At 45.3% G+C, this 23,685-nt stretch overlaps 1 protein-coding gene across 1 annotated transcript in view; it reads left to right on the forward strand.

Annotated features, from left to right (window-relative positions):
* Positions 1 to 23,036, forward strand: part of LOC108552746 (extracellular serine/threonine protein CG31145) — a 104,875-nt gene extending 81,839 nt beyond the window's left edge. The window contains exons 4-9 of the mRNA XM_017907402.1: positions 12,218 to 12,310; positions 12,484 to 12,788; positions 14,140 to 14,413; positions 21,356 to 22,708; positions 22,811 to 22,867; positions 22,978 to 23,036. Coding sequence (XP_017762891.1) covers positions 12,218 to 12,310; positions 12,484 to 12,788; positions 14,140 to 14,413; positions 21,356 to 21,557 — 874 coding nt within the window. The 3' untranslated portion in view covers positions 21,558 to 22,708; positions 22,811 to 22,867; positions 22,978 to 23,036. The remainder of the gene's footprint in view (positions 1 to 12,217; positions 12,311 to 12,483; positions 12,789 to 14,139; positions 14,414 to 21,355; positions 22,709 to 22,810; positions 22,868 to 22,977) is intronic.
* The last annotated feature ends 649 nt before the right edge of the window (positions 23,037 to 23,685 follow it).

Raw genomic sequence — 23,685 nt, forward strand, 5'->3', positions numbered from 1 at the left:
CCGAAAGCTGTCCGCTTATCTCCGGTGAGCGTGAGTTACAACTGGCATTCAAAGAGGTGAAATGCACTGCTTAGCGTAACGAATGCAGCCTCGGAACTCGGGGGATGAAGATAAGAGGAGGGAGGGGAAAGTTGGGTGCCTTGGGATACGATTTACCAAGGATTATTTCGACGATAATCGAATCCGCGAAACGCGTCTTCGGCGAGATAAAATCGAGCGGACGCGTTTAATTCCGTCCAAATCGGATGTTAGTTCCCGGGGATTAACAATTTATTTGATCGCTAAACTTGCGGGAATGCTCTGGGCACGAGTTATACACCGTTTAATCCCCCGAAGTTCAACCACCCCGAACTTATAAGTCGTTGCAGGGGAACGTCTGCTCGCCGTTGCAGCGCGGGAATATATCAAACTTGTAATCCATTTTATCGGAGAAAAATCGTTCTGGAGGCTCGCGAAATTCGATCCTTGTCCCTGGGAATGTCGCTGGGAAAATGATTTCCAGACACGACGACCGTCGCGATTCGGGAAAAATTTATTAACACCCTCGGTCTAAATTCCGCTGCGTTTCGCAACGATTTATTTCTGGGAGAAGGAGTGGGGGATGGGGAGGACGGCTGCAATTAAGAAGCAACTAGAGGAAATTAGGCTTCTTAGGATTGCGAAAGGGGGTGCAATGGACTCGAAGATAGGGCGAGGAAAGTTTGGTATTTCGAGGTCGCAGCCAGCGCGAAATTACTTCGCCAGTTTGGCCATGACGTAGCTTTTCGTCGCGATCTCTCGGGACCTGCTGGATTCCAGGTACCACGTCGATAAGAACGAGAAATTAACGTCGAAACATCGGTTCCCCGCGACATCCTGTCCCGGTAATTGACCCGTAAACGAGAAACAACTCGTATCCAGCTTCCAACTTGCGAGCTGGAAAAACTAATAACGAAGGAAAGTCGGAAAATATCCGACATTTATAAACGACTATTCGAAAGAATCTATTAATAACGAGCCATCGAGAAATGTCTCTTTGAGAACCAATTGGGTTGAAGGATAATTTAGAGAGCGATTAAAGGGACCCTAATTCTCGCCGTTTAATCTTCGTTAGTTTTTCATTTTTCACTCATTATCCTCGGGTCTTTTTTCGTTTATATTATACAGGTAACCCTCCTATAACACGGTAGATAGGTTCCTAGAAAATGCCGTGTCGTATGAGACCCAGAGCCAGTACAAAAAGGGGGGTTACGTTCCAAAAACTTATTAAAAACAAATTTTTGTTTACTTCTACAAAATATACTTAATTTTTATTGGAATTATAGGTAAAAAGAAATAACTATCTTTATTCTATTCTAAGGAAGGTATATCAAATGTATTCTGATTGTTCGCATGAAGAGACAAAACTAGTGTGAAGAAAAAGGGTATGCTATTGCAGCTCGTCCTGGTCCCCTAATTCTTATTTAATGCGTGAAATAAACACTTCACGTGTTCCCGGAACCTCTTCGGCGCGTAGTTTAAAGATATATCCATTTCTCCCGAGAGATTAATTTTTGTACGTTCGATACGTTAAGACGTATCTTAGTTTCAACGGAATCAATCGGTAAAATAGGGAAGATGTTATAGGACAAGGTCGTGTTACAGTGAAACTGTATTATAGAATGCCCAGTTGTAAGAGGGCTACCGCAGTTTATGAATCGTGTCATAGCGAAATCGTGTTATAGGATGCCCTGTCGTAGAAGAGCTACCTGCTACTTAGTACTTAAAATCACATTATTTAGCGAAACGAATGGAGGAACGGACGTGTCGGAAAGGTCGAAGAGGCTTAGCAGTTGCCACCCCGATGCTCGTTTGCTTCAGTTTCCGCGCAAGTGTTCTCAAACTGGGAGACAATGGTGGGATGTGACGTATCGCGCTTTCCGAAGGGAAAAAAGAGAGAGTGGGAGATGATAATTGAGTGGAAGAGAGGCAAGGACAGTTGTAGTGGCTCTTGCACGGCACGAGGCACTTGGCCCTCCACTTATGTAATTGTGCTCGTAATCCCATCCACGTAACTTCGTCGACCATGTGGCAGGAAAAACCGCAGACTCGTGCTTTCTCCTCTCTTCCTCTCTCTTTTCGTATTTAATCGAAGAATCTTGGTCGACTTGGGAGCGAGGGATGCAGGAGGACGTGAGAATAATTTCGTAACAGCTGGCCGACTGATTGCTTTCCCGCGTCGAGTGTTTGGTATTAATCGAACTTGTTATTCGTCTCGAATTAACCTTCGCTCCAGTAATTCCATCTACTGTCGTTTATATTGTCTCCACTCTACTTATTGCCAAAGTTTTATATTTATTCCATTTTCTCACCCATAATGTGTCATATTAACCAGCTAGCTGTGGCGCCCCCTTTCGAAAGCGCGCATTTATACGTGTCGCGAAAATCGAGCGATGACGAGTATACTCGTCAACCACGGAGTAAGCGTGGCTGTTAAAAAATTAGATCAAAATTGGTATCCTACATTATTCGTACTTTTCATTTGTTTATTTAATTCCAACCTGGCTTTAAAATATTCCAAACATCTGGAAATTTGAGAATATGTTTTATTTTTCATAAAAATTACAATTTAAATAGCCAATGGTCGCTACTTTTTACGCGTGACGAGTATACTCGTCGCGACACAAAATCCTGTCACTTCTCCATGAGGAATATGCTCGTCAGTCACAGCTAGCTGGTTAAATTCGTATAGACGAGGAAGAGATCCTGGTGCACGTCTCTCTGGAGTTTAATTAGGGTAAAAATAAAATTCGTTGGTAATTCGACCTCTTTGATATTTCGGAATATAGCGGTGATCAGAGACAGTCGATAGATGGTCCGAAAGTAAACGAATCCGGGGAAATTAAGGAAAATTATGGAATCGTGTCAGAAGCTCGCTCGCAGTTGGGTCATTTCGATAAATCAGCTCCCCTCGGGCCCTCCGCCTCTCGTGTCCCCTATGTTTCAATCTCGCGCGATTTTTCGCGGCAATCTTGGTCGGTTCCTCGTTACTCGTCCGAAATTCCCATCGCCGGAATCGGTGGAGCAGGAGGAACAGGAAGGAAGCGGAAGTGGGAGAATAAAGCAGAGAAAACGTAATATCCCGAAGTGGAGAGAAAATTCGAGACAAGTGAGGCTCGTCGGGACGCTTATTGCGACTCCTTTTTATCCTTCCTGTCCCACCTCCTCCGTTCGACCTCCTCCAACCATTTCCGTGCACACACTTGGCCCTTTAAACTTCCGGTCGGCCGAAGATTCCGCGATAAGTGGCCGAGGCCGGCTTAAACTCCGGTAATAAGTTCGGCAATAAGTTTCAGGGAAAGTTTCCGGCCTGGACCATCCCCTGACACGCCGCGAGAGTGCAGGGGTACGGTGTCAATGGCGGGGGGTTGGCAAGCCGGAATTCCAGGGCGAAATTGCCAGCGTCCCGACGCCACCAATCCCGCAATAAGCTCTCGTTACACGTTAAGGAGGACACCTCTTTTTCTCCTCTCGAAACGAACCAGCCATTGCTTTCCCTCTCACCCCCGACCTTCCTCCTCCCTCTGCTCTTTTTACCTCGCCCTCCACGAACAGATTCATCGAATGGACAATTTCTCACGACCCTCCTTCCCGCCAAATTATTTCTTCCCGTGCTTCCTTTTATTGCACCAGCCTCGAGGCTCTCTGATTGCGAGCTTTGGATTTTCCACAGCCCCAACCACCGATCGTTTCGTCCCAATGCCGATGTTTCGGAGACACCTCGCGAGATGCACGGTTTGTTGCAGATGCAAGGTTAAAGAACGCAGTGCATTCAGTGAAAATAGTAATTTTAACACTATGCCGTATGATACCATATGATACCTACAATGATACCATACGTGGTGTCACAGGAATTTTCTCGATAGTCCAACCTGATGCTACCAGACGGCATAGTGTTAATTAAAGATAGGAAAATAAGGTGTTGCAGCCCTAGGACCTAACGTCCCAAGTTAAGTGGAGGTCCTTATTGCCATGATCCCTTGATTCGTATACACCTAGTTATCACCTATTCGTTATCACCTAGTCACCACTTGGGTGAACCTTAGCAAGGACCATTGAATCACCCTTAAGTGGTGAATCGCACCAACGTGGACGACATAGTGTCAATTTCGAGTAGGCCTAATGTTCAGGGCCGAACGAAAATTCATCGTGCCCCTAAGAGGGACGTGTCCGGATCGTGCAGCACACGGAAAGCTTCATCCTGCCAACAAAGTCAAATAATCGAACAGCCCTCCAATTATTCCCCCTTCGTTCCCCCTTATCCGCTGTTGTACCATCGCAACCTCGCGACTCCGCGGGCCCCGAAGCCCGGTAAATAAATTTCCATACACCTCTGTGCAATTTTCATGCGCGAGCAATCTCCAGTCTCGTATGTATATACCTAAAGTGCCCGCGATTTTTGCGAGGCTCGTAAAACCTGTTCCATTGAAATTCGCGGCACCGTGAATGGCGGAACGCTAATTGCGGCCAGAGCTAATGATGTAGGTCGATGGTAATTATTACTGCTCGATTAGTCGACGAGTGGCGAACGGGGGGCACGTCTGACCTACGCCCTGCCACTTTGGCCACTCCGATTAAACGAAACGCGCGTACGCCAGTTAAATTTAATCATCGAAATGTAAACTCCAACTCGCGGACGAGTCGGTGTATTTTCGGGGAAATATCCCGCTTATTAATATAGAGTCGCTGCTCGCGCCTCTCTCGTCGGGGGGTAAACTTCGTGGAACTTGGACGCGCGCGACGGAGGGGGATTATCGAAATTTGTTAGTAAAATGCGAGAGAAAGAAAGGTGTTTTTTAATAATGGAGTACACGGGATTCGGTGGCCAGAGTTCCGCGGCAAATTTAATAACGCGAACTTCGGGACCCGAGAGTAAAGTAGCTAAGAAGGAAACTTGTGTTCCTCGCGAGCCATAACCGGCGATTTTATTTTTAATAATCGTCCGGGAGATAGTTACGAGACGAATGTTCGCTTAGGAGGGTACACGAGGAATGGAAACTCGAGGAGAAGCGAAATGTTCGTGAACCACCCTCAATTTTCGCTAACGATAAGGAAGGACAACGTTATTAGCACTAGATTTAAAGAACCCGTAAATTTGACGGAAGGGTTGCTCCAATTATACGATGATGAGAGATTTAGTTAACTTGTATTGAGACTGTTAATATAATATTGTAGAGATAGGGTGGTGTTAAATAATATAAAACTATTTATTAGACATAAAATATAATATACAATGTGCGGTGACGGTAAAGACTACGAATATAGATATCTATCAACTAAACTCTTACGACTACAACTAATAACACGATTACACTTAACAACACGAATACAACTAACAACACAATTCTTCACAACTCTCTCTCTAATAATTCTACTACGGACTCTAACATACTACACCGTACTACGACATACTACATACTGCCTACTCACGTCCTTGCATCCCTATTTAAAACCATACATTCTATCCTCTTTCATACCTATTCTCTCTTTCCCAATCACACTCTCCCACGCACTCCTTGCAATCTTACCCTCAGCGGGTCACGTAGCCCAAACACTCAAACGCATTCCTAAAGACACTCTTCACTTTCATCCGATACATTCATAAACATCCCGTCCACACGATCCTAGCTCACGGTCATCCGTGCTTTCGCACGCACTCTAGATAACATGCTTGACCCACTCATCCTGCGATACCACAATATATAATTGTTTTTAAATTAAACTAATCGTTAAAAAAAAAAGGCACGTGGTTTCCTTTACCTGTTAATTTAACAGGTGTCCTTTGAAATAGGTATACAGATAGCATCCGTAAACCTAGGAATCCCTAAAGAAAGGGATGCATTTCGTCCCAGACCTGCTAGTGGATTCGTCAGCAAGGTTTTCTTCTAGCAGGCTCTGCCTTAGACGGGGATACTTAGGTGACATAGGAACTTCTATTTAACACGTTCACGCACGATTTTCATATTTTTCGCTGCCACGCATACCTCGAACTCATGCTCCGCTTCATCAGACAGGGCAGTATTCTTGCTAGTTCAAAGTTACGTTTACGACGTTTAAATGAAATAAAATAAATCCTACTTTTTTCTAATAATATACATTAAACTTCCATTATTTACATTTTCAGCAATGCGATAATTCTTCGCAATTATTAACCCTTTGCACTCGGCGATCTTCTCATTACAGAAACATAGAAATTCGAAGACTTCCTGCCATAAAGTCGACGATATTTTCAAAACGGTAAATAAGAAGTGCAAATTAATTGTAAGACGTGGAATTGTTTTACCTCGATACTTTAGAATTATAGAATACAAGATCTTTAGAATCTGATTAAATGGCCACTGAGAGTCACCTCTCGAATGCAAAGGGTTAAACAAGCTAAATTTTTAATGGTACGCATTGTCTGATCGAATATACAAGCGTGACCCACCTGTGGTCGAGGATTCACCGAGGACTTGCGAGAAAATCCTCGAACCTTCTTCAAGTAGGAATCCATCTATTCGCAAGGGTTGGTCGCTATAGATCGAACCTTTTTTCAGCCATCGGACTATTCTGAGAATCCCGGACTGCGTTAACTAACAACAATTAACTCTTAATTGTCGATCCTTGACTCTGGCCACTCACTTAATAACTCTTAACTAACATCCGACTCTTCTTAACTCATAACTTAGTAACTGCTAACTCTGACAACTCAATAACTACTGATTAACTCTGTCTTCCAAAACGGGTCCTTTTAAAGCACGTCTAGAGGACAAGTGCCTCCTCGAAGGAGGAGAAACTCCTTCCACGCCAAGGTCAAGGGTGGTGGAGACTCCTCCCTCCGAGTTAGCCCCTATGAAGGTTCACTCTTGCTAGCCCCGACCTCCTACGGCCCATCTGGCAGCTAAATCCTAACGGGTCCTCTAGACCTGAGTTCCAGACTCTCTATCATAATAAACGAGTGTCTCTCATTTACCAATCCTACCGTATATCTCTATAAATTGGATTATAATCCTTAATTTCCTTATTTTTAATTAAAATTAACGTCTCACTGAATCCGCGAAGCACTGTGTTCATTTTCTAACCTTTAAATCTACGACCAGAACAATTCTTGCATCTAGCAGTGCACTCCCGTGACGTCTTAAGCGAAACACGTGATTTCAGCGCGGCAGTCAAAGGGTTAATATTCGCGCTGGTGTAAATAGCGTCCGAATCGGTGCATTTGAATATAAAATGGCGGCGAGCCGGTCTTATTCCGCGCAATTATTCCGACGAAATACCGGTTATCTTTTCCGCGCACCACACCGGCCAGACGGCAGAAAATTCGCGAGAGGAGAAGAAGCCTTTGGTAAACAGAATTATGCCGCGGAGTTGGAAGGTCAGGCGGCACGGGTTGGCTGGCAGCCTTGCGATGCCAGTTAACTTTTAATCGGATGCAAATTACGCGCTAATTACCGCGCGACCGTCGTATTAATTAGCTCGGGCTGCTTGGAAAAGTTCCTCCGTACGCGAGGCTCTCCGTGTTCCTCGTTGTTTCGTTTCCACTGAAAATCCTTTTCCCACGGAGAACCCTCGATTACCCGATCTTCGTGGTCTTCGATCTCTGGCTACCTCGGGATTCCACCTTGCTTTCTCTTTCTCCGTTCATTCTCTCGATGGAAAAAGTTCCACATTCTTTCTTCAACGAAAGTCCAGGCGTTCGATAGCGGGGAAACGAAAATTCGGTACTTGGCAGAGTTTTCACCCCCTTGGTGGGCGGGTGGAAAGTTCCATAGTCGGGGGGTCGATCACTCTTCAAGTTGAATATTCCTTTTTTCGCCGAGCTACGAATCTTTGGGAGCTAAACCGAGACTCCTTTTAAACCGCTTGAAAATTTCCTTCCATCGCAATGGCGATCGCTCATAATCGAGTTAAACGTCTGGAAGACGTTTCTGACTTTGTCTGTATGCTCCAAAAATATCGAGCAAAGTCTCGCTGCCTTGCCGACTTGTTTTCCACGACGATTCTCGGTCTTGCAACCTTTCCACCCTCGTCGAGGTGGCCGATAAAGCGTCGCCGTAAAACGCTGAACTTCTTTGCTGACATTTCGAGGAGAACGATAAACCCGATCTCGCCACCTCGACGATTCGTCGAGAATTAAGATATTCTTGCTTGCTTCGCACCACGAGGTGTTGCTCTCTTCAGTTTCGGCGCCGAAACGCGCCAATTTCGTCGCCCTTCGACACCCCTAAATCGGACAACTCTAAGAGGGAATTCGGACTAGCGTTTTCCGCTCTGTCGTAGATTTATGGTTAAAAAATACGCTATACAGGTATTCGATGAAATAGTAATTTTAATTTAGAATAGGAAAAATAGGAAACACGATACAATTATAGAGATAGATAGAATTTTAGGGGGTCCTCCCCACGGAGTATCGATGATGAAGTCTGGGTCGTTTCGGTGGTTCCTACGGTGCTACCTGTTGGTACCCCTTGGTCGTTGTGCTATGACAGGGTAGCAGGTAGAAGGGATGAGCGTTTAGTAATTTTAATTTTTAATTTAGTAATTTTAATTTTTAATTTAGTAATTTTAATTTACAATAGCAAAATTGAGAAACACGATACAATTATAGAGATGGAATTATAGTCCGACGTCTGGAGCCATGGCAAAAATAAGATTCGAATCGTTTTGTCCGATCGCAACAAAGAATGACGCACAACTGACCAACGAGAATCAAAAAAGAATAAACGCTGGACCTATTACAGCTCTCGACTGTCTCGTATCGGTTTTAAACGTCAGAAACGTTTTAAGATAAAGGCGACAATGCATAAAGTTGCCTTCCAACAATTTTCGGCGCCGAAACGCGTCAATTTCGCCGTCCTTCGCCACCCCTAAATCGGACTCGTAGGGACTTGGGGCTATCGCTTTCCGCTCGCCGATAGCCGCGTTATGGATCATGCGAATCGGCTCGTAAACTCTTCGCGAAGATCGCGGGTAAATATTTTATCGGTCAGGAGTCTCCCAGGATTCCACCCTCCCCTTTGAACCCGTGCAGCCATCTTTTTCGCGCTCCTCGATCCTCGAGCCTCCTTTGAACGGAGCAGCCATCTCGTAAAACACGGCGCAGTCTCGCTTAACCTCGTGTCGAAACGGTATTATCGATATCGCTCATCTCGATCTTCGATAATTAGCCTCGCAATCGGAGGATGCAATTACTCTCGACGGTTATATAATATTCACGGCATAATTACCCGGAGCAGAGTAGAAAAATCGCGTTGATCGAGGGTGCGTTGAATCGTTGATGGAAATTATTTGACATCGATAAAGCGTAATACGTACACGAACTTTGACCGAGGTATTTCGATGTTCCCCTGGAATTTTAATTCAAAGTTCGTGAAAGTTTGGATATGGGACAGCAGTGTGCGAAAAGTTGCCCGGTTATCGAGATTAGGCATCGGTTTATTCAAAATTGCACGCGATTTCCGGGTGAACCCGAGGAGATCGGAAAATTAGGAATATTTCTCCGATTCCGTACAAGTCTCCCCCGTTATTTACATTTCCATCGAGTCTCGGTAACATGCACTCGTTCAACGTCGGTGTATCGACGGAATTCTGGGCTTCCTGTTCTTCTGCCATATTTCGCGAGAAAAGGTGCACACGTACGAGAAGGATTCCCTGGAGACGTCCTTTTTTTATTTATCGCCGTCGACTTTCACGAAGGAACGAGGAGAGAGAGGGGCAAGAAGAGAAACAGTTTCTTCGTCCTCTCCCTCTCTCTTCCTCTCTCCACCTGTCCGCTCTCTCCATAGCGTTATGTTTTCTCGAGAAATCGTCTTCTCTTGGATTCCGACATCTCGAAACCGTCGCGGAGCTGTACGTGCCATGGCCTTGAACGAGAAAAATATTTTTCGAGCAGCACAGCGAGCTGAGAACGAAAATTCCCGCTGTATTTTCGCTTTAATTCCGATTATTTCCAGCAGCCATTGAAGCAACGCCGAGTTGTAATTTATTGCTCGGAGAAAGCGAAAATTGGAGAAGGAAGATGACGAATTAGGATGCAATTATGGAAATATGTGGAAAGGTTGGTTTCTTCGCGAACCATTCGACATTGTCTCGAAAGTGGAAATTACTTTCTCCTCTGTGTTTTCCCGCAAAGATCTTAGCTCGGTATGCTCTGGGCGGTGAATACCGTCGGTGCCCTTGAACGGGGAAGATATTTCTGGGAAAACGAGGGTTTGGGTCCACGATGCCGGAAAAATCGCGCGTGCTTCCACGCACGCGTTCGCGTTATTATAGGTCACCGTTTGTCTCCACCGCGTGAGAGGGAAACGTATAGAGAAAATATTATGGAGGGATTTGGTTGATGATATATATTTATTTAATAATAAATTAACAGTGATAGAATATATGAGTAACGATAAAGATACGAATTATTACAATTTATCACAACGCTCAACATTATTACTTTTATATACAATTATATATAATTAATTATACTATTACTATTATATACTATTATATTACTCGCAGCTAGCAACTGTTAACCCTTTGCACTCAAGAGGCGCCCTTCAGTCGCAATTTGATAAAATTTCGAAGCTCGATATTAATTAATATACCAATTTTAAAATAATATAACAGTGTGCTGGGTATCGAAATTAAATAATTCTACGTGTTAACCCTTTGCACTCGAGAGGCGACTCTCAGCCTCCATTTAATCAGATTCTAAAGATCGTTGTTAATTAATATCTCGAATTTAAAATTGCCCAACGACGCGTGGAATATCGAGGTAAAATAATTCTACGTCTTACAATTAATTTGCACTTCTAATTACTGTTTCTGTAACGAAAAGATTGCCCAGTGCAAAGGGTTAATTATTATACGATTTCTTATTTACTGTTCAAAAAATATTATCAGTTTAATAGCACAAAATTTTTCAACTCGCACCGTTCTTTAGAAAAAATATCGTGGATCGTGAAGCCTTGATAATATAACTGCGAATCGTTGGCTGTATATATAGATACAAGCGTGAAGTCGTATGGACGGTTAGCGTTTCCGGCGTCTTTTGTTTATATCCGACTGGCTCGATCCTAACCGTCGAGACCCGAGGCCAGTGACCAAGGGACCGCTGTAGAGTCAACACGTGTAGTAAGGAATTCTAAAAGTGTTTCCCGTGATTTATCTAATAAGGAACAATTCTAACAACAACGACAATTCTGGCGACTAACTTCGACAACTCTCTTTTCACAATTCAGTACGTCCTCGTTCTTTTATATTCTTCTTCCCACCATGCACGCGTTTTCCAATACCTCCCCCAACAGGACCAAATATTGTAAGAATATATAAGATTAGGCGAGCTCTGGTTACCGATAAGACAGCGTGAGTGAGCAACACGTAGCAATGATAATTAGAGTCTCAAATCGACACGGCGATCCGCTTGATCCGCGATCAATGAACAAAGGAGACCTATCCTTCACCCCTTGGCTACTGTGGGCGCATATACGCGCTCAGAAATTTTGCTTTTGTGACACGGAAGGCGCATATAAGCGCTCAACACAGTTTGCTTTTCTGACACGAAGGGCGCATCTCTACCCAAAATTTTGCCGTTCTCGGCGGATATTGTAAATTAATTCCTACCCGTGTGCTACGACCGGTGCGTTTCGAAGTCTGCCGTAGTCAAAGAGTTAGAAGGATAGGTCGAGAAGCGTATGGGACAGTTCTGAGACAGTTCTTTGAGAGGAGTTATTAAGAGACAGTTTACGGGAAAGACGAGAGCGTGCGTACCTCGTAGCGAAGAGAAGAATATCGAATCAGCCACTTTAGATTAGACTTGTGGCCTAACTCTCACTTAGAACCCCCTCTTACAATATGGTCGTGCTAAGGGCCTGACGCATTACCTGTCCCTCGAACCCTCTGTGACCTTGGTAAATCTACGTGTACATGGAGTGGAAAACTTGCGATACTACAATACGGGTCGCGTAAGATGTTGAGAATTAATTGGAACAATCGGCTACATCTATTGTCACCTAAAAGATCTAAATACATCCTGAAAGGAGTGGGGGTTTGCTAGGCGTAGGGAACCGCGTGTCTCCTAAACCCTCGCTTGTTCTCGAGTCGTTGTCGTCGTCTTTCTGCATCACATCTGATCTGTACGTTTGCAAAATAAAAAGTGTGTTCGTCCAATTTCAAGAGTGCTTATAACAGTGCTTATAAGATTTGCGAATAATTATATTTATTTATGCCGCAGGTTTCCACGGGAACAGCAAACTCTGCCGAATCACTTCTACTTCACCGACTTCGAGAGGCACACAGCCGAGATCGCTGCGTTTCATCTAGACAGGTAACCGAGTGCTCGGCTGATCGAGCCTTTATTAAAAAAAATGGAAAAACGATTCCGGGAAAACAAACCACCCCCGTCCCGCTATAATTCAACGTCGTCGGTATAGTTTCTTCTGCGAGTTTGATCGAACGAGAGGTAAAAGTTTGCCTTCATCGGAGAATTTGCTGTTCCAGGCTGCTGGGATTCCGGAGGGCGATGCCAGTCACTGGCAGAACGTTGAACCTAACGACAGAGATTTATCAGATCGCCGACGGCGAGCTGCTGAAGACGTTCTTCGTCAGCCCCGCCGGTAATATCTGCTTCCACGGCAAGTGCAGTTATTACTGCGATACGGCGCACGCGATTTGCGGAAATCCGGACACCCTTGAAGGGAGCTTCGCCGCGTTCTTGCCGGATAAATCTTTCGTCGCGAGGAAGGCCTGGCGACACCCCTGGCGCAGGAGTTATCACAAGAGGAAGAAAGCTCAGTGGGAGCACGGTGAGGGGTATATTCCTTTCTCGATCCGACTCTCCTCGCGATCGATACTTGTTCCCCGCGTTTATCGTAACGCGATAAAAAGAGAACGGCGTAAACGGCTAGGAAAACGAAGCTTCCCCCGTCGGATCGTAGAGATCTGTTCCGTGGTGCAGTTAGGCTGGATAGACCGTGGTGGAAATCGTTAGGATTATTTTAATACGAGCAAACGACTCGGTATCGTCGTCGCGTTCGTTTCTACCCGAACCGCTGGTTTTAATGCCGATTTTAAGCCGAAGCGATTATTCCGCCGTGCAATTTCGCTCGTTTATCGTCGCTCGACAATTTCGCGATTCTAAAAACGGCGGGGCGAGGGGAAAAAAAGGAGAGACGTACGTCGGTGATATATTAAACGGGGTTGTAAAATACGCGGGGAATATGCACCCAATTTTCCGGCGGGTGTGCCGGGTACATAGCGGGGAACGTACTCTTTATAATGCACTTTGTTTGAAGTCGATACGTTGAATGGTTGCCGAGATACAGGGGTTGATAGCGGAGCGTTTAAGATGAATGGCGGTCGAAATTCCCGGAAACCGCCGTGACCTAGTTTTTTTCCAGGAATCGTGTACGCACGACTGGTAGTAGTAGTGAAAAAAACGCTAAATCAGCGTCTTTCACTGACCACTGCACAGGTGTCTGGCACGGGGTAGGTCAGCGAACGGGTGCGAGCGAGAGGTCCGAGCGTGCGAGCGAGACGGAGATATTGAATTATTAAAAATTGCGCTCGGCTTTGCACGACGATATTTCGAGAACCGAACCTCGTATCGCGTGGAAACAAAAACCGGCTCGAAGAGGAAGCTCCCCCGCTTCCATTTGTCGTATTTTCTCGAGTAAATACCTCCTGGTTCGCGAGTTATTATCGCGCGAAGTTTCGATGATTTTAATCCGCCTTTCGAGCAAATTCGCAAACATACCGTAATAAAAATCTGTTTATTCCGGCTAATATCGATCGTGGCGATTCCTCTAAATCGCTTTTATATGGTAAATGGTCGTGCCGGGGGAATTGAGAAGTCGAAAATTGAAATCTAGAAACTGAAAGAAGTTGCTATCGGTGGGAATATATATATTTTCGAGCTGGTCGGTGAATATTTGATAGGCTGGTGCTTTGAAAATTTAAAAGCCTGCGTAGCTCTCATAATCCATGCATAACCTGGTTACATAACGAATATATATTCGCCGGGTATGAAAATTTCAAGTGCGAAAAGGACTAAAAAAATTCCCCTCCGAAATCTTTAATTATCGTCGGCACGCCGCGACGATATTTCGCGATGAATGGCACAAATCTCTTTGATACTCTCGTTCCGAATTGTTTCAGATTCCGATTACTGTTCCCTCGTGAAGGAAATTCCACCCTACCACGAGGGCCGAAGATTGCTCGATCTGATGGACATGGCCGTCCTGGACTTCCTTATGGGGAACATGGACAGGCACCATTACGAGACGTTCAAGATTTTCGGCAACAACACGTTCCCCCTGCACTTGGACCACGGCAGGGGGTTCGGCAGGCCCTTCCACGACGAGATCTCCATCCTCGCACCCATTTTGCAGTGCTGCATGATCAGACAGAACACCCTCAGCACGCTTCTAAAGTAAGTTCCGTCGGTATCCCAGGAATCCTTTCTAATTGATTTTCCTAACCCCATTTTTCTTTCATATTCCATTTTTATGGAGGATACATTGTTCGCCCCGCGTACTCGATAGTATCGTAGATTTCCAAACTTTTTATAGTTCTCCAAACTTTCCCGCAAGTTTTTCATACTTGCGAAATTCTCCGCTCTTCTCGGAAGATCCGTAAGTCCGTCGATCAAGATCCTCAGGCTTCTTCACCCGACGTCCGTCCGTGAGGCAGGCAGGCCGAATCTCCAATTAATTTCCAACGATCCTCGACCGGTCACGAAACGAACGAACGGACGAAGGATGGACGAAAAAGGGACGAAGAACGAAAAACGGACGAAGGACGGACGAAAAAGGGACGAAGGATGAAGAACGAAGAAGGGACGAAGAACATACGAAAAATGGACGAAGGACGAAGAACGAAAAACGGACGAAGAGAGTACAAAAAAGGGACGAAGGACGAAGAACGAAGAACGGACGAAGGACGAACGAAGGACGGACGAAAAAGGGACGAAGGACGAAGAACGAAGAACGGACGAAGGACGGGCGAAAAAGGAACGAAGGACGAAGAACGAAGAACGAAGTACGGACGAAGAAGATACGAAAAAGGGACGAAGGACGAAGAACAAAAAACGGACGAAGAACGAAAAACAGACGAAGGACGTATGAAAAAGGGACGAAGAACGAAGAACGTACGAAGGACGGACAAAGAACGAACGAAGGACGAAGAACGTACGAAGGACGGACAAAGAACGAACGAAGGACGAAGAACGTACGAAAAAGGGACGAAGAACGAAGAATGGACGAAGGACGGACGAAGAACGTACGAAAAAGGGACGAAGAACGAAGAATGGACGAAGGACGGACGAAGAACGTACGAAAAAGGGACGAAGAACGAAGAACGGACGAAGGACGGACGAAGAACGTACGAAAAAGGGACGAAGAACGAAGAACGGACGAAGGACGGACGAAGAACGAACGAAGGACGGACGTAAAAGGGACGAAGGACGAAGAACGAAGAACGGACGAAAAAGGGACGAAGAACGAAGGACGGACGTAAAAGGGACGAAGGACGAAGAACGAAGAACGGACGTAAAAGGGACGAAGGACGAAGAACGAAGAACGGACGAAAAAGGGACGAAGGACGAAGAACGAAGAACGGACGAAAAAGGGACGAAGAACGAAGGACGTACGAAGAACGAACGAAGGACGGACGTAAAAGGAACGAAGGACGAAGAACGAAGAACGGACGAAAAAGGGACGAAGGACGAAGAACGAAGAACGGACGAAGAACGAAGAACGGACGAAAAAGGACGAAGGACGAAGAACGAAGAACGGACGAAAAAGGGACGAAGGACGAAGAACGAAGGATCGTCGATCTTGCCGTTTAATTCCACGCGTTGCGGCGATCGTATCGAGGCCTGGTGTCGCGGGCAGGATCGATCTGGGGCGAATTTACAATTCAGAGCGGCCCCCGGTCGGCCTCTCGGCGGATTTCGAAAAAGGGAAACGCTGGGAAAACTTTACGAGCCGTGGCCCCGGGGGCTGGATAAGGCGGATTTCGGAGTGAAACGTTTTACCAGAATTGGCCGTCGCTAGCATCGCTCGTGAATCTCCGCTTTGATGCGGATTCACGGGGACGGGCTTTTTACGGGCGCGATAAATTCGACGAGAGCGGATTTCGTCGACACGCGTAGACACACGTTCGCGTACCCGTGTCGGTGTGCTCGCCGGTCACCGATGCACGATAACACCGATTATCGATTTGCTCGACACGCTGCTTAAGTTGTCGTTACGAGTCCCCGCTAAGTCGGGCCCGATATCTTCTTTGCCACGCTCTGCACGCGTGTTCCTCCACGGTGCGCGACACCTGCCACTGTCGCGATAGAAACCGAACGTTTCGCAGATTGAATTTCGCGGCTGAGGGTGATCCAGGTCGGGATCTCGACCATTCGGTGGTTCCTTTAAACCCTCGTGCTTCGATTTGGCCCCCCAGTTTTAACCCCTTTCCCACCTATCCACTGAGGATCGCTATTGGACACGCGTTAACCTTTCGTCGGTATTTCTTTCGTCGTCTTTTGTACCTCGTGATTTTTCTTCCTAATATCATCGATCCTTTGGAGAATTGGAGGATTTTTGGTACCCGTGAGGGGAAAGCGATCGCAATGGTACGAACACGCGTTAGCCTTTCGTTAGTATCCTTTCGTCTTTCATACCTCGTGATTTTTCGTCCGAATATCGTGGATATCGTCGGCATCTGCGATCCTTTGGAGAACTGGAGGATTTTTGGTGCCCGTGACGGGAAGCAATCTCGACTGTACGAATACGCGTTAACCTTTTGTGGGTATCCTTTCGTCTGTTATACCTCGTGATTTTTCGTCCTAATATCGTGGATATCGTCGGCATCGTCGATCCTTTGGAGAACCGGAGGATTTTTGGTACCCGTGACAGGGAGCAATCGCGACGGTATGAACACGCGTTAGCCTTTCGTCTTTCATACCTCGTGACTTTTTGTCCTAATATCGTCGGTATCGGCGATCCTTTGGAAAACTGGAGGATTTTTGGTACCCGTGAGGGGAAGTGATCGGAATGGTACGAACACGCGTTAGCCTTTCTTTAGTATCCTTTCGTCTTTCATACCTCGTGATTTTTCGTCCGAATATCGTGGATATCGTCGGCATCGTCGATCCTTTGGAGAACCGGAGGATTTTTGGTACCCGTGACAGGGAGCAATCGCGACGGTATGAACACGCGTTAGCCTTTCGTCTTTCATACCTCGTGACTTTTTGTTCTAATATCGTCGGTATCGGCGATCCGTTGGAGAACTGGAGGATTTTTGGTACCCACGAGAAGGAAGCGATCGCGCCGGTACGAGCGGATCTAGCACGGAATATCGACGACTTTACCTCGGTTTGATCGCCGATCCGCTTGCTTATTACTTTGGAAGATAGCCGGCACGAAGTGTCTTCTTGAATGAAATCGTGCTGGTCGTTGAAGACGCATTGAAGGAGCCCACACATTGCCCATTAAACCCGATATTATAGGATAATTGCATCCTGTGGTTACTGCATTGCAGCTACTTCATCGCGTCAGTCACGGTTACTTCTCTTTCATTATGACTTCGTTTTCATTCAATTCTCATTCAGCTAGGCCGGCCTGCGCGGACACGAAACACGTATAGGACGATTCTATTCCCGACCTCTTTCGATATGTAATTAAATCGTTAAGTTTGCAATTTTATTTCCAATCTTTAATTAGCCAGGATAATAGGGGCAGGTTCGTAATTCGTTCTACCGTTATCCAACATGCGACTTTTTTGTCACCCTTCCTGCATCGTAATAACAACGCAGGCCCGAGGATTGGCAAAGAGGGAAAAATGAAATTGCTACGTGACCGGTGGAAACGAGCATTTTTTCGGCTATTTCCCACCGCGGCCAAAGCGCGTCCCGGTTCTTCCATCGGTTGTAAGAAATCCCGGCAGAATGCTATTTAATCGCTTAATTGTCACGTAATGGCTGAAAAATGTAATAAAAGTGCGGAACACGAAATTCCGTTAGAGTCCCGATTGGGTAAATATTAAAAGGATCTGTCGTTCAGGATCATCAATATCCTCGAAGACCATAATCGTTCAAATGGTATAAAAGCTGTTCGATCAAGTCTTTATCCTTCTCTCGACGGAGAGTAGCGTGCTTTCCTACGTTCCCTTGTGACATCGAGAAGTAGTCAGCCAGAAAAATACTTTTATCCGCCTGCTTCTTCGAGAACGTGTCCTTAAGTGTACACACAGATCCGTATATACAGGGTGTCCTCTCAGAAACCCGTCTTATCAATCGATTAAAGCGTTCTTTTCCGTACGTCCTCTTCGGCTTTCTGCTTTTCCTTTTGCAGGAATTACAGGAAAGGAAAAAGGGAAGAAACTAAACTACTGATTCGAACTAAAAGGATATATATTATTTATAAACCAATGTGACGACAAGAAACTGAACTGTCGTGTTCTCAACGTCGCTAAAAAGGAGAAAGATTAACCCCTTCCCGTGCAATGACGAGTCTGACTCGTGATGGGGATGTTGGTCCAAACACGAATACCACGAGCTAGACACGTGAACAGAAAGTTGGTCCAAGCACGAATACCACGAGCTAGACACGTGAACAGAAAGTCGGGCCAAATATGAATATCACAAATTATCCTTTAATTATTATTAATCTTTTAATTCTCATTAGAACGTAAATTTATCATGTATACAATGTTATGTAATCCAATTTTCAACAGTTGAGAAAGTTCCACTATTCGATAACGAAATTAGAGAAATCGATGAAATATCGAGAGATGGAAAACTCGGGTGACAAAAGTGGACATTGGATGTCCATTCGGAAAACACTGGATAGATATTTGAGGCGTTTGGGATCTCCGTTTGAAAAGGCGAAAGTCAGATGGGCCACCCAGTACACGCCATAAATACTATCCTGCGACCCGTCTGCTTAAGTCGATACTTTATTCATTGCCTGTTCCGCAAGGAAGGTCCAGATCCTCCATTATCGTCGGGAAATCTCGAAGGATGTCGGAGGAATGTGGAAAAATTTCGCGCCGGTGAAATAATTTGCTCGACAGTGGGGGTAAAATGGAAGAAGAAAGGGGGGTGTGGTGACAAACGGAGATGGAGACTTGCCGGTGATAGATAGTAAGATACGTGTCTTACCATCCGACCAACTTCTAATTACGAGCATTTGCATTTTTATTGAAAAATTTCTGTCGCCTCACGCTCGAGCTCGCTGATCAATGTGCCAGACAGCGAGAGAGAGAGAGAGAGAGAGAGAGAGAGACCGGGAGCAGGGCAGCAGAGAGAGAGGGTCACGTTTTTAATCTTTCGAGTTCCGACGACTTCTGCGTCCGTGGATTTGCATGTTTATTAAAAACGATCGAATTACTTTGATTCTCTGAATATTGAAAACCGAGGATCAACCAGGTTTTTCGGCAGAGGAATAGCCTTTTTCGGAGAGCATTTCGGTGAGACAGGTCGCGAGAAAATTGTTTAAATATTAAATAACGTTCCGAAGATGGAACGTCTGTCACTGGGATTTTATTTTAAGCGTTTCGAAATCTCGCTTAACGCGTTAACTCTTTGGGTCACGCTGGGATTAAAAGTGTCCCACCGTGTCCCAAAGAGTTAAAGATAAAAAATTAAAGACCCGAATCGATAAGGTCGGCACTGTTAAGGGTATGATTACAGCCCTGACAAATTAACAAGTATGTCAGGACCAGGAGGAGTGACTATCATCGCAAAAATTTAGGCTGTGATCATAGTGGAGCTGAAACAAATAAATAAACAGATTCTCCAGAAAACTTTAGTAATCTATATAACTATTTTCGTCAAAGTTTACTTGTTTTCCGAAGAACGAATAAATTCTTCGAATATTTCATTAACTCTTTGGAACACGCTGGGATCAAAAGTGTCCCACCTTTTCGATGACAATTTTAGTCCCACCATGCCCCAAAGAGTTAAAGATAAAAGATTAAAGACCCGAATCGATAATGTCGGCATTGTTAAGGGTATGATTACAGCCCTGACAAATTAACAAGTATGTCAGGACCAGGAGGAGTGACTATCATCGCAAAAATTTAGGCTGTGATCATAGTGGAGCTGAAACAAATAAATAAACAGATTCTCCAGAAAACTTTAATAATCTATATAACTATTTTCATCAAAGTTTACTTGTTTTCCGAAGAACGAATAAATTCTTCGAATATTTCATTAACTCTTTGGGGCACGCTGGGATCAAAAGTGTCCCACCTTTTTGACGCACCGTAATGCACGGTGGGACATTTTTAGTCCCATCTCGAAATATTGCAACAGCTGCATGCGCGTAGGTTTATATTTCGTCTTATTTGCGTAAAACAGTTGGGAATGCCTTCGACAAGTGTTATAAATGTATTCGCTCGTGTTAGCAACATTCGACATGCTAGTACAGGTTCATCGATTGTTGCAAGCGGAAGGTTTATCGCGACAATCTTTTTTTCCTGGTTTTATGTTTTTACATTACGCGATTCCTTTATTGGTGAAAATATACCAATTTTGTTTCATTTAAAACACAGTAAAATTTCTGTGCAACATTGGTCTAGTTTATTATCTGAAATCCTGTGCCGCGAAGAGTTAAACGCCATGTCGATTATACGTGCCGTTCTATTCGGGCCCTTTTGGGCCGTATGAACCGACAAGGCCTGAACGGAAAGTCTAGCGCCGGTGCCTAGGGACCGACATGGCGTTTAACGCGTTGACACGTTAAACGCTACGCCGATTTTATGTGCCATTCCATTGACACTATAGTTAGCCGTGATGCGGGCCCTCTTGGGCCGTACGGACCGGCGAGGCCTGAACGGAAAGTCTAGCGCCGGTGCCTAGGGACCGACATGGCGTTTAACGCGTTAACACGTTAACACGTTAAACGCCACGTCGGTTTTACGTGCCGTTCCGTTCACGCCACAGCTAACCCCCATGCGGGCCCTTCCAAATACGCAAGGACCAACACGCGTGCAGTGATAACAATAACGAAAAGTCCGCCGAGCCGTACGAACCGTCTCGGCCTGAACGGAAAGTCTAGCGCCGATCGTTAGGAACCGACGTGGCGTTTAACGCATTAACACGTTAAACGCCAGACTATTTTTACCTGCCTTTCCGTTCACGCCACAGTTAGCCAAGATGCGGTCCATTCCGGGCCGCACGGGCCGGCGAGGCCTGAACGGAAAGTCTACCGCCGGTCCCTAGGGACCAACGTGGCGTTTAACGCGTTAAAGGTCTCGGTAAGGGTTTCCAAATTTACCCTCGTCCTTTGCTCGTCGCTTCGGTTCGCTACGAAGTCGAATAAGGCTGAAGGAAACTTTTCGATTCGGGAATTAAAGGATCCGTTTGTCTGGTTTTCAGATTTCACAACGGACCAGTACCCCTGAGCTCGACGTTACGGAGAAGCATGGCGAAGGACCCTGTGGCGCCGGTTCTATGGGAACCTCATCTGACAGCCCTCGACAGGAGGGTGCGCGTGATACTTCAAGCGATCAGAGACTGCGTGAATCGCGAGGACTCGAGTCAAGTCGTCCACGAGAAGCCGGAAGACGCCGCATCCTAGCCGTTTCCTGGACTCGTGATGAAACAAGCGTCCTGATTACACGGAGATAAAGAACCGAGACTCTAACTCTATTGGGTGTAGTTTATTGTAAAAAGCATATGTAAAAACGCGCGTGTAAAAATGACCAGCGATGAACGTTCGAATATCGACAGGAGCGTAGATGGTGATACGCTTTGTGGGAGATACCTCTCGTTAAGTGAATTTCTTTTTTTTTTTTCTTTGTCGTTTGGGATATCGTTAATCGTTGTTTGGAGGATGAAAGTTAATCGACGAACACCGAGCTTCGATCCGTTTTATTAAATTTTTACGAAATCGTTACTCGTCTCCCCGCGCAGGATAACGTTATCCTCGTCTTGTATTCCCCCCTTCTTTGCCTTTTATTTCGATGAAACTTGTACAAAGAGACTGTACATAGTGTATGTATGATGAGTAACTCACGAGAACGGTTTTAAGACGAGAAATGCGTGGAATGCCCTGCTTTCTGTGTACATAAGATTAAAAACTAAATCGATATCGCTTTTCAGGGCCGGAATATTTGCGAGACCGCGTTTCATCGTTGAAAACGACAAAGCGTGCTGTATCATCGGCCAACATTCTTTAGGCAGGATCCATAGATCGTTCCTCAACGATGAAACTCGTCGAAAGTTCACGATTTATCGCAGAGTTTATCGTTTCCCTGGCGAGACGAGCGATTTTCTCAGCCACAGTTCCTCGCGATAACACGAAATACACTTACTGCTCGACGATCTAGCGTCGGACTTTTTTACGAGAATCCAGTTTTCACCTGCGGAGAAAAGTTGCGTGCAAGGTCGAGTGTGTTCACCGTGACAAACGCTGCGCGTGTGTGTCCGTGGCGGGCGTCTTTTTTAAAGTGTGCTTTTCATACGCATGTACCTCTGTGAACGTTTCCAAAGTGCACCTGTACTCGTAAGTGTTTATTTTTTTTCTCCTTTTTGAGCAATGAGGAAAAGAAAAGAAAGCTCTGTTGAACAATGCTCGATGTATTTTTCATTGGAACGAATTTAGGTGCGAAGAACCAGCGCGATACATCCCTTTTCCTCGATACTTCCATCTCTATGCTGGTCCTGTCACGATGATCCTCGCTGCGAGCGTGGATCCACGACGTCCTGATCCTCGAATGGAGAACCCCGGTAATGGATTTCGCCTAATTATTGCGCCTAATTTATCGAATTTCTATCTTTCTTTTTCCCTCAATAAAATACTTCTTTAATTTCGTTTCTACCCAATTCCAGTTACCCTGCTCGGCCAACTTTATTTCTCTTGCAACCACTTGCCCCGGACAAAGTGAGGTAAATATAAAAAGTTTCCCGGAATTAATCTCGCTCAGTTTAATATTATAATTTCGTCGGAAGTTGCCCAACTTCTGTCCAGGACCTTAAATATCCTGTTGAACTTGCAGGTTTAATAATATTACCGATCAAACTATGACTTCCCTGCCGCACCCTCCATCGCACCGCAGGAACTACGGAATACCGAGCAAGGGAATATCGTATAATCGAGTACCTTCTTTCACGTACACCGTGGCATTACCGTCACCAGTGCTGCTGCACGTGAAAATTTCAAAGGGAACGCGCCTCGTGACTCTTCGTTAACTTCCATCGCGTTCTCCTTCTTCGCATTCTTTGAATTATCGAGTTCCAGATTAGAGTGCATAACCGATATCCCGGCGTTCGGAAAAAGGACAGTGAAAATGAAAGGGAAACAAAGCAGCCGGGGTAAAAATCGATTTTTTCCACGAGTTTCATTAAACGAATCTGAAAGATTCAGGAGGTCTTTTAATTACGTCGTGCGCCAGAATTTAAGAGTTTCCAGGCTATCCATGGCAGCCTCCATTATTAACCACGTTCTCTGCGACGTTTTGTTTTCGTGCTGCCCAACGATTCGATCCTCCATCGAATTTCATTTCTCCCTTACAAATCTCGCTCGCTATACCTTCGGCTATCGTTCTGATTTCTCCTCGTGGAAGCAGATGCCTGGGTAAACGATCGGGAAAGTATCGTACAAAGGACTATCGATGGCACCAGTCGATTTTAGAATTCTTGCGAATAATTTAATAATTCTTGCAGAACGTGCAACGTTCTCTCTGGAGAAAATTATTTGTGGATGG

This window comes from Eufriesea mexicana, unplaced genomic scaffold, assembly GCF_001483705.2.
Source record: "Eufriesea mexicana isolate 0111107269 unplaced genomic scaffold, ASM148370v2 scaffold7917, whole genome shotgun sequence".
In the NCBI taxonomy this organism is placed as follows: Eukaryota; Metazoa; Arthropoda; class Insecta; order Hymenoptera; family Apidae; genus Eufriesea; species Eufriesea mexicana.